The sequence below is a fragment of the Mytilus edulis genome, chromosome 5 (assembly GCF_963676685.1).
Source record: "Mytilus edulis chromosome 5, xbMytEdul2.2, whole genome shotgun sequence".
NCBI lineage: Eukaryota > Metazoa > Mollusca > Bivalvia > Mytilida > Mytilidae > Mytilus > Mytilus edulis.
The window spans coordinates 67445315-67465793 of NC_092348.1; the positions used below are offsets into that span (position 1 = coordinate 67445315).

A 20479-nucleotide genomic window follows, 5' to 3' on the forward strand; every position below is an offset into this window, starting at 1 on the left:
AACAAAAAGTGGCACAGACTGAAAAAAATAATGGCCATAATTGAGGCATAAAAACAAAAATCAGTCTTTGGGACTGATATGGATTTTTGATGCTAATGGATTATTGTAAGGCACACACAATGTTTATTTAAATGAAAAAAAAATAATAAAATATTGTGACAGCAAGAATTGACTATATAAAAACATTTGAAAAAGGGGATTCTTTATTGGGCATTTTGTGAAAAAAATCTTACTGGCACAAGAATACTTGAGGCATCAGCTGATGTAAAGAAACATCCATTTATCTATTAATACTATGACCGTGGACAAACCTATGGTGTACTAGAAATATTTTGTCAAGGCAAGCATTATCATATTATCATATATGGTTTTGGGGTGGACATGAATAAAAAGGAGAAATATAGTTATCACACTTGATGCAGTGGTAGCATTTATTTTATCTATATCCAAAATATGGAGCCTTATAAATTTTCAATATCTCTATAAAAGGAGTTAAAAAAGTAAATTGGATTTATGAGATCAACTAATCAATTATAAAATTATAAAGACATAAATACAACCATTAGAAAGATTATGTTTATAACTTAATGATAACAAATTAACACATGTTATTTATTGCAAAAATTTCATAATACATGATATTCATATATCATCATTATGGCTAATTCTAAGACATATTATAAATTAATCTCTTTCACACAAATTTGTTGAATATATGTTCAATTTTATTCAATTTAACTAAGTAACCAAATCACCCAAGGTAAATGAACAGGAATTACTTGGTGATAAATACATAGGCCATCAACATTCAGCAGACACATACCCTATACACTGTCTTCTTTTCTTCATAAACATATTAAAAATGCTGAACATATAACTTTATACTGTACATATCTACAATACTGATTTGAATATCAAACAGGGTTTTCTTTACAAAATAAAAAAATACAAGGTTGATGTTGATGAGACAAAGTTCCCAAGTTATACTGAGAAAAAAAACATATATGATGCAGTATATCACAAAATGAAAAGGGACAAGCTCAATACCAATACAAGTATGAAATAAAAAATAACAAATCTTTCTGTTTAATCATTTCCTAATTTATCCATACATGTAGTGTAGTTGTTGCAATCTTTTTCAGTAGTTTCAAAGAACTTCTGTTTGCAGTAATGATATCAGTCCTTGTTACACAAGGTTATTGGACAGTTTTAAACCAGAAATAAAACTGGTTTACCTGCCTAAATCTGACAGATTAAAGCATCTAATTCTCAAAAGATGATGTCCTTTTTTTAACTTCATCACGTTTTATCCTTTTTTGTCTTATGTTTATGTGGTAAACGAGACTGTTCTAATGTTAATGAAGATGTTAGAATTTCCATCTGTACATCTCTTTCCTTTAGCATGTTTTTTAACTTCTGTATTTCTAATGCCTGATCGTCAATCTTAGTCTGCATTTCCAGTATTATCTGAAACCACAAATATTTGTATTAATAAGGAACAAAAACTTTAAAAATATTGTGGTCAAGTAGATGACGAAATAAAGTATTCTGAATCCAGATTTTCCCCATACCTTAGAGTGTTAAATCTAGAAAATAATCACTTGATTGATAGCTTCGAGACAAAAAATATTTCTGCTTTGCGTGAAAAAATTTCTGACTCAAAGAAACTGAGTGCACATGCAAAATTGTCTCGCCTTCTCTACTAAATATCTATTGCACATTGTCTTAATCTGACCTCTTTTTGCAAAACATTTATAATCTTAAAAGAAAAGATTTTCTTTGAAACGGTCATAACAGAATGTTTGTATATTTTTCTTTTTTAAAAAATTTATACACATACAGAATTTTGTTATAAACATTTAATGAAGTTTAATAGTAAAAGTTACATATAGTACCTGATCTTTGGTCAAAAACAATTCACTTTGTAATAATTCCTTTGTTGTTGGTCTGTCTGAGTGCACACTATTGGTCATCTGTATCACAGCTTTTGCCTGGAAGTTAATATTTTAAAACATTTAGCTATACCAGCCAAATACAAACAATGTTAAAAGTTTACATGGATAAAAAAAAGGTATATACCTGAAGAATTTAACACTTATTACCAGCACATCAATTACCATGACTGACAATGTTTTTTTTTTTCATTGTACATGTACTGTGTATTCATTATAATTCGATGAATACCAATTTTTCGAGGATTTCCTGTGTACAGCTGAACCACAAAATAAAATGTTCAACAAATAACAAATTTTCTTAAGGCTTGAATACAGACTTTGGCAAAACAATGAAATTAAATATTCATGAACATGTAAGTTTTCCTTAATCCACGAAAATTGGTACCCATGAAAATTAATGAATCCACTGTACTTATTTTATTTTATGAAGTTTCATTCACAAAAGACAATTTTACTGTATAAACAACGATATAAAACACATAAAAAGAAGTAGCTTGTGCATCCTATTTATATTACTATATAACATTGATCTAATTTTTTTTCTTCCAAGAAATGGTTTCTTAATTCTTTAAGTCCCCATTTGTATTTTTTTTTTTAGCAGTTACTGTTCTTTTCTGTGCTGTCCAATCTTACTATCACTGAAAATCCAATATTGGAAAATTTACAAATTCTTTGCATTTATAACCCAAAATACACTGAACATCAAATATTAGAAAATTTACAAATTCTTTGCATTTATAGCCCAAAATACATTTTAAAAAAATTCATTCATATTGAACATGCTCAGATTTAGTTTGTTTTATAATTTCAGAAAAAACCTGATTTGAAGTGCCCGAAAAAATGCTACAAAATTTTAAAACTGCAAAATATGGAAGAATATATAAATATTCCGTTAACAGGAAGTTGTTTAGTCAATCTGTTTATGAAAACGAATTGCACAGTATAGCATGCTCATATCAAGCTTACTACAAAATATCAGGAAACTCTGATTTGTAGTTCCTGAAAAATTTGAGATAAAATTTATAGAATTGTAGATGGAAACTTGGACAGACAGATGTTGACTAGTAAACCTTCTTATTTCTAAGCAAGGTATAATTATGATATATATTGAAAATGTGATCATACTTGTTCTGGCCAATGTTGTAAGATCTGTGCATCTATTTCTCCCTGTCTAAGCAATTCTAAACTTTTATACTTTTCCATGTCAGTTTTAAACCAATGAAACAGTTCATATAATATCACGCCCAAACTGTATATGTCACTCTGAAATAAAAATAAATAGTTACTTATGGTTATCATTGAAATGAATTATTGCTGTGATTTATTGTTAAAAAACAAGAATTTTACAATTGTCTGCCCATGTGAGTTTATTAACATTTATTCATGCATGAGTGGAGTGTGTGATGCTCTTAATCATTTTAATACATACAACTGCAATTCCAACTGGCTATTTTTTTTTAAAATTTACTAACTATATAATTTGTTCTAGTTATAAAATTTCTCAACAGATTGTTTAATTGAGTTAGTTCAATATCAATTATTTCATGCATATATAGAACAAGAAACAATAAGAGGGTTTTGCAAGATATGTTGACCAGGATGAACAAAAGTAGGAATAAGGCAGGTAGGAATTTTGTACTTCCCCTGGTTGGTTCAGAGCAGGATATTCTCTTAAAACAGGCTACTTATTGACAAAAAAAAAGAGCTGAGACAGTGTTTTTTTTTCACATACAGAGAGCTTATCACTATAACAACAAAAGGCATCAAATTTAACATCTCAACTCTGACACCCCTGTTTAGCAAGGATTTCAATGCAGACTAGGAGATCTAAAGGACTAGGTGACCATATTTCTATACCTAAGTTAGCCTAAGAGTGGCATCACAGATTAAAGTCGTTTATCAGTATAACTAAAAATATCAAAATGATCATTCATTTTACAAACGCAAGATATTGCATTACAAAGCAAGCATAGAACATGACACAGATTTTAATTCTTCTTTTTCAACCACTGTTACGATGAAAAATAAATCTATAGATAGCTCATTGATCAAAAAGGTAACCATTGAACCCATTTCAGTCTATTTTATGTACATAAACAATTTTACCTTATTTGTATAAACCGATCCTTGCAGTTGTTCAGGAGCCCCATAGGTTGATGTTCCAACACCAGTTGTATGTGTATCCCAATAAAATTTATCTGAAGAAAGAAAAAATAAATTGGTTCTTATTATTCTATGATATGTTAGCAGAATAACTTTGTGACCTTGGTGACAGGCTGTCTTAGTAGTTTATTAACTGTATCACTTGCTTTTCAACACTGATATTTAGAATTTGAACCCTGCACATGGCAGGTGTATTCAACTCCAATCTTAATTGACTAGAATTGTCAGTTTTCCTGTCAAAGGTCAGGACTCTCTGCAGGCAAGTTTGCTTCCTACTACAGTAAAAACTGACTGCAATGATGTTGCTCAAAAGTACTGGAAGTGGCATTAACCACCAACAATCAATCTATCAATCAGAATACCTTTATCTGCCCTTACTTTCAATAATAAGTTATGATAATAAATGTTTTTATTTATACAGTCTTTTTTTTATCAGCCTTGACCATGATATTGCTACAACTTTGCAGATTAAAATTAATATATTTCAAGGAATACATGTAACATACCTGGACATTCCAAGGGTGATGGTGTTAACAAAGCATCTTCTCGTCCAGAATTTCTCAAATCATCTTTAGCTAATCCAAAGTCACCTATCTTTACATGAAGCAGATGACCTTGAAGAAATATATTTCTGGGCTGAAATTACAAAACACTTTGAGTATCATAAGATTAACCCACATATCCAGGAGAAAAAAGTTAATCCATATATATCTACCCTGTAATAAAAGTATACTGTGGATTTTTATAATTCATTTGATACCATTTTTTGTTGATTTCTATAGTCGCCGTCAGCTGAAATTCGTAGCGGTTATCGGTAAAAATAATCTAAACAATCAATCACGTTCACTCGAGATATAGTTTTTCACATTCCATTCATAAATCACAAAAAGAAAAACCACTACTGACCTACCTTTTAAGTGATTGCACTGTAATAATCCTGACCTTCACTTTTTCATAGACGATTTTGAATGGTGGAATCAGCCATTGTTTTTACCGGAAGTGTTTCCGTGGAGTTCAATTTCATAAAATTTGCATAAAGCGCGGGAAACCTTATCACATCAATGAAAGGAACATTTCAGGAAACTGCGTACAGTGACGAATGTCAAATGTAAACAAATGATCCTCATAGAAACGAAGATGGCGGAATTACAATGGAAAATATTCTGGAAAATGTGAAGGTCAGGATTATTACAGTGTGATCACTTAAAAGGTAGGTCAGTAGTGGTTTTTCTTTTTGCGATTTATGAATGGAATGTGAAAAACTATATCTCGAGTGAACGTGATTGATAGTTTAGATTATTTTTACCGATAACCCCTACGAATTTCAGCTGACGGCGACTATATATAAAAATTAAAGATGAATTCAAATGTTCTACAATACATAACTGTCTTGTATGCTGACTTCAGCAAAACCATGATATCAAATGTACAAGAAAATACAATTTTCCATCAATTGACAATGATTGATAAAAAAATGATATTCAGGAAATTTTTTAAAAAAAATTCCACAGTGTACCCTTTTCTAATTTCTAAGCATGGTTTTCTATTGTCAAGAAAGGGTATAATAATTAGGCATATACAAATGTAAATTCTTACTCTTATTAATTTATCACCTAATTACAGCATCAGACATGTATCTTGGAACTTTTGTTTGCAGTGATAGATTCTAAGAGATATTCAATAAAATTGATAGTCTAGTTCTTTTTTGTACAATAAATAAATCGTTTTGTCATACATATCTGATCAATGTTCCCTAGTAAGGTGACATTTCAATCAAATCCAATTACACGTTTTAAGAGGAATTATGCTTGTTTGGTAAAATAGACATGTTGAACATAACCTTTGGAGAATAAGTAAAGTACAGTCTACTCCTTTATTTGTACTTACTTTCAGATCTCTATGTATCAGACCATTGGAATGGATAAAGTCTTCTCCTTTATTTGTACTTACTTTCATATCTCTATGTATCAGACCATTGGAATGGATAAAGTCTTCTCCTTTATTTGTACTTACTTTCAGATCTCTATGTATCAGACCATTGGAATGGATAAAGTCTTCTCCTTTATTTGTACTTACTTTCAGATCTCTATGTATCAGACCATTGGAATGGATAAAGTCTACTCCTTTTACTAACTGTTTAAATATCCTCATGTTAGCTGCTGCATTTGTCTTAAACTCTGAAATAAAAAAGATAAAAAATATAACATTTTGATATTCATTTATTCTGAATGTTGAACAACTTTTACTAAAAAAATTGACAATGAAATGTACATGTATGTTTTCCCCAAGCAAACATATGAATGCCAATATAAAATATTAACAAAAAAATCAGTTAGTTGCTGCTTTAATTGACCAACAAGAGTATGCATGAATATCTATTTGTTATGATGCCTAACATTGATTTTAACAATTGTCATGCATGCAATTTCTATCATACATTTGGAATTAGGTTTAAATTCATTGAAATTTGACAGGCTCTAGTGATGTACCACAGTTATCATTGACCATTAAGAAAATTAGATCCAAAGCCTTTTGTCTCAAATTAAAAATTTACTCAGTGCTGAAAGTTCAAAATTTGTTCTAATGAAACAAATTCCGTGAGTATTGAATAGTTTGATTTTTGAGTCAATAATATCATACTCAACATTTTCATAACCACAAGGCCTGGCCTCGCGGTCATAAAACTTTTGAGCATGGTTTTTGTACTCAGACTCGAAAATCAACCAATCAAATTGCTGGATTTCATGTTTCGAGCATGATCTTTGTGCTCCGAGTTTTATGCCTTCAAGGCCAGAACTTCATGAAGTTTTTGGAACACAGATATATATTAGACTGATTCTGTTATACATAATACTTACCAAGAAATGAAGAACATTGAGTATTTCTTTTCTGCATGTATTCCCTGAGTGTCACACTACATAATTCCATTTGTATAAACAATGTTACATGAATCTGAGTGAAAATAATACAATAATGTTTTCATTAATAAATATTATTTTTGTCACACTATATGATTACCAGTACACATTATGTGGATTTATTTATTTTGTTGGTGCTATTTTATAGTAGTTTCAGACAACTTGCAATTGTGTGGCTATTTGATTTCGTGAATTTGCAAAAACTGCATGCAAGTTTATAGAAAAGTTTTTATTGGTTAAACATTCTCCTGTTTCTATGAAATCCACTAAATCTGGTATTCCATGAGTAATAATTATTCTACAGTAGTCCACGGGGTGTAAAAAAAATGTATATGAAATTTAAAATACTTAGGAATATTTGTTACAGAAGCTATGTCACAGTATTATCTTTTTATCTTTTTACTTAAACCATACATGTTTTAAAAGATTCTCTTTAACAAAATGTAGAATGAATTACACTATGAAGGTACCAACAATAAAAATCTAAGTTTTTTGTCATCAGCAATTAAAAATGAAAAAAAAAACGTGATTATTTTATAGACTTGGTTCAGGTATTTTTGTTGATTGATTCAAAGAATAATCTGTAGTGGTTAGCCTATGGGACTACAAACACAAAGATTCCTGGTTCATTCATGTTCTTGGAAAAAATTTCAGGGACTGAATTTTCGTCTCTCCCTTGACACCATTTGCGAGTATGGTCTTGAGAAACAATGGTAGTCCGTCAGAGGGAGGTTATAAATGGCTGACCCATGTTAAGAGAGAGCAATATCTCTTTCAAATAAAAGACACCCTTGTAAATTTCTAAAAAGAGCAGGATAATGCTGATACATGGCAGTACTTCGTCAGCAAAGTGTAAAGGGATTAATATAGTTGAAATAACTTGTTTCCCAATCCACTATAAATATATATGTATAAAATAAAAATAAAAATTTATGTAGATTAAACCTTATCAGTCCTTCACTTTCACTAAAAAAAAAACAGAAAAATATATATGAAGTATATAATCAAGTGACTTACTCTGGAATGGATGTTATCTTCACTGTAATGATGATAGCCCAACAAAACCTGTTTATCATGTGAATGGTCATGTGACTTGTTTCTACATGTTAAGCAATCACAGCTGATACTTCTCCTAATTCTACCGGGTCTATCCCAAAAGGTATCAATATGTGATACATCGTCCCATGCTTGTCCAAAATTACTTGTCTTTTCATTAAACTCAGATTCAAAGAATTTAGAAGTACAGCTATGTTTCGGAACAGTTTTATGAATAACTTTATCACCACTTCCACTGTTTGTGTATTTACTTTCTTTGCCTCTGAGCATTTCACATGCTTCACAGTAATCCGACTGTGACATGATTTCAACTGGTTCCCAACCGTCAGTTAATTCAACCAGTTTAGGTAGGCTGCTGGGGTTGTTGTCCATTGAATAGTCATTGTCAAATTTAACATGAGAATCAAATATAATGCTATCCCCCAAATCTGTAGACTTGGAATGATTTATTCTGTAAATAGAAACACATGTTATACTATCATTAAATACTTGTTTTGGTTCTTTAAAAGCAAGGCACACAAAACCTCAATTCCTATCTACAGTATTATTTTTCTCCTGCCTTATACATGTTATACATAATGATAATGTCAACATGGACGTAATTTCATATTGCATAGATTATCTGTTTTTCTGCATGTAGAGGTTAAACATCAGCTGCATATCATAAAAATGATCATTAAATGGACATAATTTTTCAATCAGTTTAATTGAAGTCTGGAGCTGGCATGTCAGTTAACTACTAGTAGTCTGTTATTTATGTATTATTGTCATTTTGTTTATTTTCTTTGTTTACATCTTCTGACATCGGACTCAGACTTCTCTTGAACAGAATTTTAATGTGTGTATTGTTATGCGTTTACTTTTTGGCATTAGCTAGGTATAGGGGAAGGGTTGAGATCTCACAAACATGTTTAACCCCGCCGCATTTTTGCGCCTGTCCCAAATCAGGAGCCTCTGGCCTTTGTTAGTCTTGTATTATTTTTAGTTTCTTGTGTACAATTTGGAGTTTAGTATGGTGTTCATTATCACTGAACCAGTATATATTTGTTTAGGGGCCAGCTGAAGGACGCCTCTGGGTGCGAGAATTTCTCGTTGCATTGAAGACCTGTTGGTGACCTTCTGCTGTTGTTTGCTCTATGGTAGGGTTGTTGTCTCTTTGTCACATTCCCCATTTCCATTCTAAATTTTATTGAATCCTGTAATTCAGTGGTTGTCGTTACTTTATGTGTTACATATTTGTTTTTCGTTCATTTTTTTTGTACATAAATTAGGCCGTTAGTTTTCTCATTTGAATTGTTTTACATTGTCATTTCGGAGCCTTTTATAACTGACTATGCGGTATGGGCTTTGCTCATTGTTGAAGGTTGTACGGTGTTAATTTATGTGTTATTTTGGTCTTTTGTGGAGAATTGTCTCATTGGTAATCATACCACATCTTCTTTTTTTATATTTAAACATACAATGATGCATTTTTGGACAAACATGATATCACCACTGAAAATTAACCCGCTGTTATAACAATTATCGGAATGTCTGGGTGTTGTTCAGGTCTTCAAGAACAAACGTTTAGGGTTACAACAAATCAGGAACAGCAAAATTTTCAAATGAGTTAACATGATAAATGTGTTCTATCCCATCTTGGCAGTAACAACAATTCAAATCACACAATAATCAGAAACTTATGGTTATAAACTTTAGAGCGTGTTTTGAGTTCGACTTCTTCAAAATTAACATGGTCTCATCTGAATTTTTAGCAAAATGAAAAAAAAAATTTGGTTTAAATTAAAAATAACTTAAAGTTATGGATTTTTTAAAATACTGAAAAACATATCCCCTAAGAGAAAAAAAATAATAAATTATGGTCTGATCACAAAATCCATTAAAACTCTATTCACCACAACTTTCAGACTAAATTGCAGCCCTAATTTTATTTTGTTTATAAACAATTCCACCATACTGAAAACAAACTTCTAAGTACCTGCTCTCTCTACTGGAAATACTCTCATCTGAAGATACAACTTTAGTGCCAGGAATATCTATAAATATGCAATTATATATAATAATACCAATGTACTGTAAATTTAGAAAAGATTGTGATGTTTTAATTTACGGGAACAATGAGACATTACTAGGTTTGCAATAATAAAAAGTAGCATTCATAATTTCAGTGATATTCCTTCAAAAACATTTTGTATTTCCAATCATTATATTTCTGATTTTGTCAGTGTTCACAGGTAACTAATAACAAAATTTAATTTACACATTATTTTCAAAATTTACAGTAATATACACAGATAAACTAGGAGAAAAAGGTCAATCATTTTGACGATTAATTTACTCGATATTACTAAAACAAAAGAAAAATTGAAGTTTGGTAAAAGTTTACCATATAGGCATAAGAATCAAAAAGTAAACAGTAAACTTAAGGTAAGGTTTGCGTACACAGGGAGATAACTCAAATTCAAATAATTGAAAAAAGGAGGGATCCGCCATTTTGAATTGCTTTGATTAACCAATGTTCGATAACTACAATATTATCGAAAATAAAACAACACCTCCCTCAAAATCGCCGTTTTGATGTAATTTTATCAAAATTTGAATCGTACAAGTAACGTTATGACCTTCAGTTTGTTAGTTTTCATTTATATGACGTCACATTAAGCCGTAACGTCTTTGTGCAAAAACCATTCATAAAGTTTCGCGGAATTTTATTTTATTTCATTTCATAAATGTACATTTTCATGCCCCTGCCGTAGCAAGGGGCTATTGAGTTTTATCCTTGTCTGTTTGTACGTCCATCCGAATGTACGTCCTTTTCTACAAAATTGGTTTCCGTTCTCTAACTTTAGTTTGCCTCAACCAACTGATATATAAAACTTATGCATAATGCTTTTTACCACAAAAACACAGAATAAATTTGAATTTTGATGTCGTCACTTTTACAGTTCTAGATTTATGAGGGGTCGGACAGGGTACACATTTCTCCTTTCTCCCGTCCTTTTCTCTTGTCACCTGCCGTAAAACCTTTAAAAAAAACTAATGTATGGGAAGCTCATTTCAACAGAAATTGATCTAATATCTTGTGTTTTGATGGCTTGTCCCCGTCCTGTCCTTTCACAAGATAGAAGTGTTTTTTATTCTGCTTCAAGAACCCCGATAATTTTTTCACTGACTGTTAAGCTGTCTCTTTCATTGAATTTGTAAGTCTGATGCACGCCGTTTCCGATTTTTTATAAAGTATAAATACAAATTATAGAAACGCAGGATTGAGTGAAAAACGGCACATTTTTTGTGACACTTTTAGTCAATTTCGTTTAAAATGGTTGGAATTTACATAATGCGCCACTGATGTGTTTTACTTATAGAGGATGCATATATATATTCTCAGATATTTTTATTGCATAATTTTTACGAATGACAGAATGTTGACTTGGTCTTTCAAATGTACAGTTTGCAAGGTTTATCCGCAAATACGCACACAACCCACACGTTTACATCATTCGAAATATATGTTATTTTATCAATCACTTTTACAACTGACGGAATGTTTCTAATCGTATTTTTTTTTATGGATGCATTAAAAATGTGTCTTTCAGACACACCTATTGTATTGTGTCGTCCTGAACATACCTGAAGTATTTGCCACCGGACATTTTACAACCCCTAATCAAACAAACTTCTATGCATATCAGTCAACTTTGAATTAATTTATCTAAAAACAAGGATGGTAACTGGTGTCTCTACACATGCATGGACTCACAAATAATCCGGGAAATTGTTAGTTTTTAGTCTTTCTCCGTATATATATAAGAGATCATAATGAAGTAGTAACGACACTCGGAGTATTTTTATGAGGTCGTTTTCTGTATTTTTCGTTTCTGTTCTCTATCTTTAGTTTGCTTCAACCAAATGTTATAAAATTTATACGTAATGCTTTATAATGGTTTATATTTATGCAAGAGGGGGCATCATCAATGTCCCATGGACACATTCCTTCAAACTCAGAGTCTTGTACATGTATTAGTACACAAATATGACCAAATTTAAACACCTCCCCTTCCGACTGATAGTTGTGGGCATAAAAGTTAAGGGACGACATCAAAAGTTCAATGTAGGATAACAAAAAACAACTTAATTCACATAGTTTGTTCACTGACCCCCTCCCCCGTCTTAACTTAATTTGGGAAAAATTTGATTGACCAATATGGATATATGTAAAATCGATGTCAAATTAATAAAAACTTGCAGCAACTTTTATCCCCCCCCCCCCCAAACTATTTGAATTCAGTTTTTTTTATCCTACATTGATCTTTTGATGTCATCCCTAAGTTAATCACTGTTTTCTCTCATTGATTATGGTCAATCCAAAAGTGTTACAAGACAAAATGATTCTTTGTAAAAAGATGCTATTAAAGATGACTCTCTTCTTTGGAGATCAACGAACAAAATATTTTTGTGTTTTACAGAAATGACAACATGAACACATAACGCCGATTTCCGTAAAAACGAGTTGGGGGACATACCAATTTTATTAGCTCATTGCAATGCAAATAGTTAAATCCTAAAGTTCACAGTTTTTTATTTTTATTAAATTTCAAAATAACATATACATGTACAGTAAAATGTATATCAAGACTCCTCTTATGGGAAAATAATGATCCTACTCTTATCCTTATAACAGGCTAGGCTTTAATAATATTTCACATGAGGAATACTCAAGAGGCAATCTTACTCCAAAAAGCATTAGGATTTTCTAACCTTCCACTTTTACTATTTATTCTATTGTATTACCAGGTCTGAAGTCTGTTGAATATTCCAACCATGCAGCGTTATATCCTACTATGTTAGGGTGCTGTAGATTGGCCAAAGCTTTCACTTCTCTTAATACCTATAACATATTCACAGTGATAACATACTGATTTATAATACAAATGGTTTTACACTAGTAATTTTGGGGCCCTTTATAGCTTGTTGTTCGGTGTGAGCCAAGGCTCCGTGTTGAAGGCCGTACTTTAACCTATAATGGTTTACTTTTCAAATTGTTATTTGTATGGAGAGTTGTCTCATTGGCACTCACACCACATCTTCCTATATCTATACCATGACATGATTTAAAATAGAGTTTCAAATGGGAAACTATATGCAAACATTCAAATTAAATAAGCATTATTTATAACAGATCTTCCATATATCATTCTTGCCCAGATGATAGGAGTTTATAAAGACTTTGACTGGCTATACAGCCCTCGAACAGACGAATTGCCCTAATATTATTTGAAATTCACAAGTGATTAAGCTTTTATGTGTCGACCCTAGAATGATACATGTGGATTTCATTATCACACATTAAAAAAATTCTTTATAGTTTAACAGTGGTAGCAGAGCGTATCCAGTGTCTGAACTTCAGCTCACTACCTGTTTGCAAACTCTAATTTTTTAACTGAAAAAATATTTCATCAAATGCAGTAATTCTTTAATTAAATATATTTTGCAATTTTATCATGCTAAAATCATTAAGACATGCTTAAACAACCACACTAAAAAATTTGGTATGTTATAAAAATCTGATATGAAATGGTTACATAGATGATAAAATCTTTTAAAAAGTATTGCAATTTAATTAATACTACCAAAGGGAGATAATTCAAGCTTAATTTGAATATTTTTATTCAACTAAAAAGAAGAGGTACATATAATTAAGATGTTTAAATCTGTGTACAATTCAATTTTGGGTAAAGCAGTTGCTCATATTTATTTTGACCCTAGAATATGTGTAAAATAAATCAAACCAAAGACTTCATTATTTGTAGCAATTACTAATCTGCTCAGAGTCTTTCTGTGATCTTTGGAGCTAGTCAGTTTATTTGTGTTTTTTTTCCTCCACATCTGTACTGTGGAAAAGTTTGTATAGAATTCTGAACACTTAGTGAAGATGTGAGGCGTCATGACTGTCCAACAGATCAGGGTCATTATTAGGATACCTTCATGACGAATAACTGTAAAAAATTTTGCTAAATGATGGTAACGGTAATTTTTGATGGATGACGATAAAATGTACACTTTCTTTTAGATGATTAAAAAACCGGACTGGTTTTGACAAATGAAGTTAAATTATTTCCCCAAATAAGTGTAAGATAATTATTTGAGACCTCTGACGAATCATGATAACCATATTTTGATGAATCACAGTAATATTTTTACTAATTTGACACTTACAGTAGCCAAAAAGGACCATTTGACGCCTGACAGTAAAGGGCATTACTACCCTCATATATAAACTTTTGAAAATTACCTTCATCCAAACATCTGGTTGTGAATGCTTGAACTTTATCTTTTTTATGGCATATAATCTTCCATCTAATTTGTGTTTTGCCTGTAAAAAAGAAAGTTGTTTCAAGAAAAACACCTAAAGGATATCCATAATTATTTAACTGTGCTTCCAAAAAAGCAAAATAAAATGTATGTGTAACAATTAACACCTAATTGTATGTAAAAGCATGCATATTCAAAAATAATGAATCAATATAACTTTCCAATTTCTTAAATCAATTGTAATTTCTTCATATTTCTAAATTTATATCCTATTGTTTGCCTTTTCTATACACCATCTCACTTTTGAATAGAATTTTTCAAAATTCTTTGTTAATTTCCCTCTTTCTTTCAAGAAAACTTGACTGTTTTCCTAATTATTGATTAGTTAGAATGGTTTTTAAATACTGCAAAAGTACTTCATGTTTATCAAAATAAAATTTGTTTACTCACTACGTATATAATAAAAGAAGATGTGGTATGATTGCCAATGAGACAACTCTTCACAAGAGATCAAAATGACACAGAAATTAATAATTATAGGTCACAGTACAGCCTTCAACAATGAGCAGAGCCCATACCGCATAGTCAGCTATAAAAGGCTGTCATCTATAAATGCACATTTTACTGTATAAGTTAAGACAATTTAAGACTTTACTGACACTCAAATTATGTAAAATGCAGGGTAATATAAAACAGCCACAATATACCTTATAGACAGATCCAAAGCCTCCTTTGCCAATTTTTTCTTCTTCTGTGAACTCTGTTTTATATCTGGATGTTTGGATCTGAAGTAAATCCTCAGTAGGTACCATGGAAGTCTGTGGACTCAGTCTTTTAAAATAAACATAATTATAGTATTGGTAATGAGAATGCAAAACATGATGAACAACTACACTGCATGCTGTTACTAGAATATATGTCTACCCTGGTAGCTGAAATTAATTCAATGGTACAAGGGAAGACATTTTACAATTTTTGAAAAACAAATCAGGATTGATTGTAGTTGAAGGTAAACTGTTATAGACAGTTTATTTGGAGTTTATTTGTATTAAATTATCAATGACAAAGTCTCATCTATATTTTCTTGACAAAAAGTCCTTTGAAGTGGAAATCCACACTGGAAACTTTTAATGAGTGAAAATGAGATGTGATGATTGCCACTTTTAGTTTAGCAACAAACAAAAAAGAGACTTACTTCATAGAGCTATTATATAAATTACAATCCCTGCATATGCTTTTTGGTCCTGAAGGGCCTTTTTTCAGAATTGAGATTTTACAAGGAGTACTTTTGATTTATTTATTTTTTGTTTTTATTTGAAAACAAGCCCATAGAATATTTGTACTTCATTTGACATTGAAATTCATAGTAAACCTATACCCACAAAATCCGGTAAAATTTGCATTTAAAGAATAATCATGATTCCACCAGTAGAACATATTCATTAACCAAGTTTGCATAATATTGCCTACTTTTTTCCTTAATGTTCTTAGAAGACTTATACATCAGTTCTAATTGCAGGCGCAGATCCAGAGGGGGGGTTCCGGGGGTTGGAACCCCCCCTTTTTTTTGGCCGATCTATGCTTTTGAATGGGAGCATATAGCTGGAACCCCCCTTTACTCTGGGTTGGGAACCCCCCCTTTTTAAAATGGCTGGATCCGCCCCTGAATTGATACAATGTTATTTCTCTTACATCTAATTTTAGATATATCTTTTATTTAAAAAAGAACAACAAACCTTTTAATCTGTTCCAAGGGTGATGTCGGAGAAGGAAGAGCTCTCCTGGTCTGTACAAAGTAAAAACATATAAATTTTAGCATTTCATCATATATTTTATAAATTCATACTTTTTTGTGTGCATTTATTGCATTTGTTTAACAATGGATAAAATTGTGAGATTAGTTTCAGAAATTTCAGGAAATGCTGCTAATAAAAATTCTTAAATACTATCAAAATTTGTTTTTATAGAAACCTATTAAGTCACATATTTCTCAATTATAAAAAAACATAGGAAAAATTTCTGAATTAACAGTAAAATTAATAATAAAAGACAAATTATAACATGTATAAATTTAAATCGAATGATTTGGAAATTAAAATTGAGCTTGTAAGCTTTGAAGTTGTAAGTTGGATATAGTAATAACTGATGAAGTCGAGATTGTTATCCATTCATTGAATATAATTGGACTGACCAAAGCTGAAAGATATCCATTTTATTTATATAGTACTTTTAATTTGTTGTAGTATTTTGAGCATCTATGGCTCTAGAAATACCTCATTTTCCCAATCAAAAAGTTAAATCAATTCAAAATTCAAGAAAAATTCCAAATATTTGCAAAATTAACCAACCTTGTCTATTTTTAACATAGCTGTGTGTAACACATGGTCCATAAAAAGTCTGTATTGTGATCTAACACTGTGCATCTCATCTATAGTAGTCAACGCTGGAACTACATTCAGTCGAGCAAGATGGCTGCTTATAGCTGCAAAAAAATATTGAGAAAACTATCATTGGTACGAGTATCTGATGCAAATATCAAAATGTGAGTTCTGAAGTTGCAATACTCCTACAGTATCATTATTTGCATTAAAAAATCTCACAATTTCTAAATTTATAGAAGTAACAATACATATGCAAGTTCATTTATTCTGCTTGACTGTATTTCAAATATGACTAGCTATCAGGTGTACTTGTTCCTTTTAACATGTTTAATAGGTTTAATATGTTGTCACTTATAGAATTACCAATCTGTGTTTTAAAATCTTCTAATTTTTCACCATACCTTTGAAAAGTTCTTTCCCCTTTTCTTCATCTTGAGCATACATAAAACACAATTGTTCCAGTATAGATATCATTAAAAGATGTGAAGGGACAGTTCTAGGCACGAGTCCTCCGTTACATGCATTAGGTACTTCCTTGCGGCTCTCTTTGCTTGAAGTCATACTGGTTATGTCTGAGTCTATAAAAATAAAATAAATGTCTTATATGACAAAAGATTTGACACAGGGAACTATCAGGGCACATCTGAAAGTGAAAACTTGTCTGGTTTTGCTTTGAATACATCTACAAAGTCACTAATACATGTATTTTAGGCAGTATCAAAACATTATACTTTTAGTCTAGTATCTCTATTTGTTAATTGTATAACCTACAAAAATGTAAAAGGCAATGACAAACTTCTATACAGATTTTTTATTGTGATTTGGCTTTACAATATATGATCTAGACATGCAAAGGGTGTGGTTTATGCATAAATTGTTATCACAGAGATATGTCTTGCTTTTTTGTAATTTTGATAACGCAAATGTTGAAATAAAAAAAGCAACACTTTAACATGTAAGTTTTGTAAATATTCAAAGTCAATGACTTTGACTTACCACTAGTGGTTCACCATAACATAAACCTTATCACACACTTATACATTGTTGACACCACCGCGGACGCTGGAAACAGCATACCTACATGACCTATGTTTCGCTTTTTGACTCTGTCAAGCGAGACAAAAATTAAAACTGATTTGACCGTACCACATTGTGAACATGTACTTTATCTGAGCCATTTATTGCTCGCCTTTATTTGTTATCTTGTTTTCTCAAGGAGTTGGGACTTGATGGTTCAAATATGTTATATGTATATTGTACTGTGTATTTTCAGTATTCCTGCTATCCTTTTTTATGAATTATACATGTAGGCGAAAATTCTTGTATTTAAATGACGTTTAATCTATTATCTTCTAAAACATTAAAATCAAAAATATTTTACCATCAAAGGTTCTGATTGAAGTGGGCTTGTATCGCTGAAAACTCTTTGAAATTCTGGATTTCATGCTCTCATCATTGTTCTGATCCATAATATTCTACAAGATTTTACATTTATTATAACTTATAAGGACTGCTTTATATTTTCTTTTTATACAAAGAATTGCAGGAAATGGTCTAACAATTGCAATAATAAGATCTCTCATTTTGATAACTGAAACAAAGATCAGTGCATGCAGATTTTTTTACAAACTCTATTTTTGTCCATTTGTCATCTTTATATGCATGATACATGTATGTATGTTCATAAGTTTGTTTGTATAATATTGTTATAAATATTCCCATACATGTAACCATGATAACAATTAAAAAAAAAACCATGGCAGGATTTCAGCAAACACCCTGACCATGCCAACCCAAGGATAAAATTTTAATGATAGTGAGGCCAAAAAAAATCCTATAAATATGTTTAGACATGGCAATAAACACTGCATTTGGAGTGTGAAGAAAAATTGCAAAAAAGCTTCAAGCTTTTTTAATTTAGAAAACTTTATAGCAACATTTTTTATGTATTCAAATTTACTGGGGACCTTGGTCTTTGTCATAAATAGAAATATGAATATCAAATCATTGAAATGGGATGTTCCTCTCATTATGTGTGCGGCTGCCTATAATTATTAATAATATAATTTATAATACATGTAATATATGTCTCATTGGCACTCATACTACATCTTTTATATCTATAAAATATACATCTTGTATCCAAGAACAGTATATAGCTTGCAACTTGTATCATATTTACAAGTACAATGTATGTGGGCAATGGCCAATTCAATTATAAGTAGAGACAAAGAGAAATTAATCTTGAAGCCTTCTTTGGTGATCAATGCACTTAATTGTATTTTTAGCATGCATCTGATAACATTGGCCAATGCGTCATGCTGGTTAACTGCTGACTGCTACTGCACTAGCAGGTGGGCTGCCATAATTGTGGGTCTCATTGGGGTCTAAGCGTGACTCAGGTTTGCTGATTTTTTGTAAGCCTCACATGTGAAAGTCAAATTACATGTATTGTGCCGTGAAAACAGGAAGTGAAGTCTAGTGGGACACGGGAAATTACAAAAAAAATGAAAATTGCTTACGTACATAGTGTAAGCGGGATACATGAATCTAACAAAAGAGTAAGCAGGATCTGGGATCAGATTCCCCCCATAATTTGACAGATGGAACAACATCCCTAGTAATGAACCTCAAAATGAGGAACTCAAAAGTCATGTGTAAAGAAAAAAATCTCTGTGTAGTGATATTGGACATGTTTCTATTTTTTACAAATGACTGAGCTTAACCATTTGTGGTGATTAGGAAAGTAGAGGAACATAGAATAAATGTGTAAAAACTATGGAGCTATTAAATGTGTTCAAAGTATTAAATTTTCAAAGAACTTATTGTGTTAAAAAGGGGATATTTTACCACAAGGAGCCACATCACGAAAGGATGTTCGGGGTATGCTAATTTATGGAAAAAGTAATCTCACTTCGTACCCCGAAAATTTAACCACATATGTGAAAATGTCACAGTTTCGAAACGAGCTATCATACATATATCCAAGTTTACGATATGGACTGAGCTACAGGAAAACACATTACCATTACCGCCTATGTAAAAACAATTAAAGATACTGACCCAGATGCCTGTCCTGACCGACTTTCAAACATAAGCGCTCACACAAAATCATGTAGAAATATAAATTTTAAACAAAATTACCATAAATATTACCAGGTTTGTACCATAAGTGAGAGCAGAGAAATTGTTTTATATGTCACTTTCTTTGATTCCCATCTGTCTCTGAGATCTTTCTCCATGTCCTCATGCAGTTCCATGTTCCTGAACATTCTAACAATATCATGGTCTATAAATAAAAAAGAAATTTGGAAAATATTGCACAACAGTGTCCACACATAAAATATAAATAAAAACATCTGTCCTAACTACAAATTACGAATGCACAATACAAATCAGTTAAATAAGGAAGCATAAAAGATGAGCCAATAGTGACCTTACTGTAAAGTTTGCAGAAAACAAAACAGTTTCTCTGGAGTTATTTCCCATATGAAAGAGGGACCATTTCAAAATGTTATTTGATTGATTATTGCATCATCTTGCAATTACCGCTCCATCATCAAATTCCATAAGTTTCAGATAAGACCAAATTAATGAGTTGAATAATCATGATTGAATTAATTATTATCAATACTTTTTAAAGTTAAATGATTGAGTTGTCAATTGAAAATTCCAGTGGTGACATTTTCCCTCA

General features: G+C 31.2%; 1 protein-coding gene across 3 annotated transcripts; it reads right to left on the bottom strand.

Moving 5' to 3' along the window:
• Positions 1 to 401: 401 nt before the first annotated feature.
• On the bottom strand, positions 402 to 20325 carry LOC139524282 (eukaryotic translation initiation factor 2-alpha kinase 1-like). Of its 3 annotated transcripts, none has more exons than XM_071319019.1 (18): positions 20227 to 20308; positions 19942 to 20074; positions 18167 to 18260; positions 17187 to 17363; positions 16753 to 16886; positions 16141 to 16190; positions 15112 to 15235; positions 14385 to 14465; positions 12884 to 12980; positions 10071 to 10128; positions 8054 to 8543; positions 6977 to 7070; positions 6195 to 6295; positions 4625 to 4754; positions 4062 to 4153; positions 3081 to 3218; positions 1896 to 1991; positions 402 to 1467 (listed from the first exon to the last, which is right to left on the bottom strand). In XM_071319019.1, the coding sequence occupies exons 3-18, from the start codon at positions 18252 to 18254 to the stop codon at positions 1300 to 1302; spliced, it is 2118 nt and encodes a 705-aa protein (XP_071175120.1). In that variant the 5' UTR covers positions 18255 to 18260; positions 19942 to 20074; positions 20227 to 20308; the 3' UTR covers positions 402 to 1299. The 3 variants fall into 3 exon arrangements, with proteins under 3 accessions (XP_071175120.1, XP_071175119.1, XP_071175121.1); XM_071319018.1 differs by having other exon boundaries at positions 19930 to 20074; XM_071319020.1 differs by lacking the exon at positions 18167 to 18260 and having other exon boundaries at positions 19930 to 20074; positions 20227 to 20325.
• Positions 20326 to 20479: the final 154 nt, after the last annotated feature.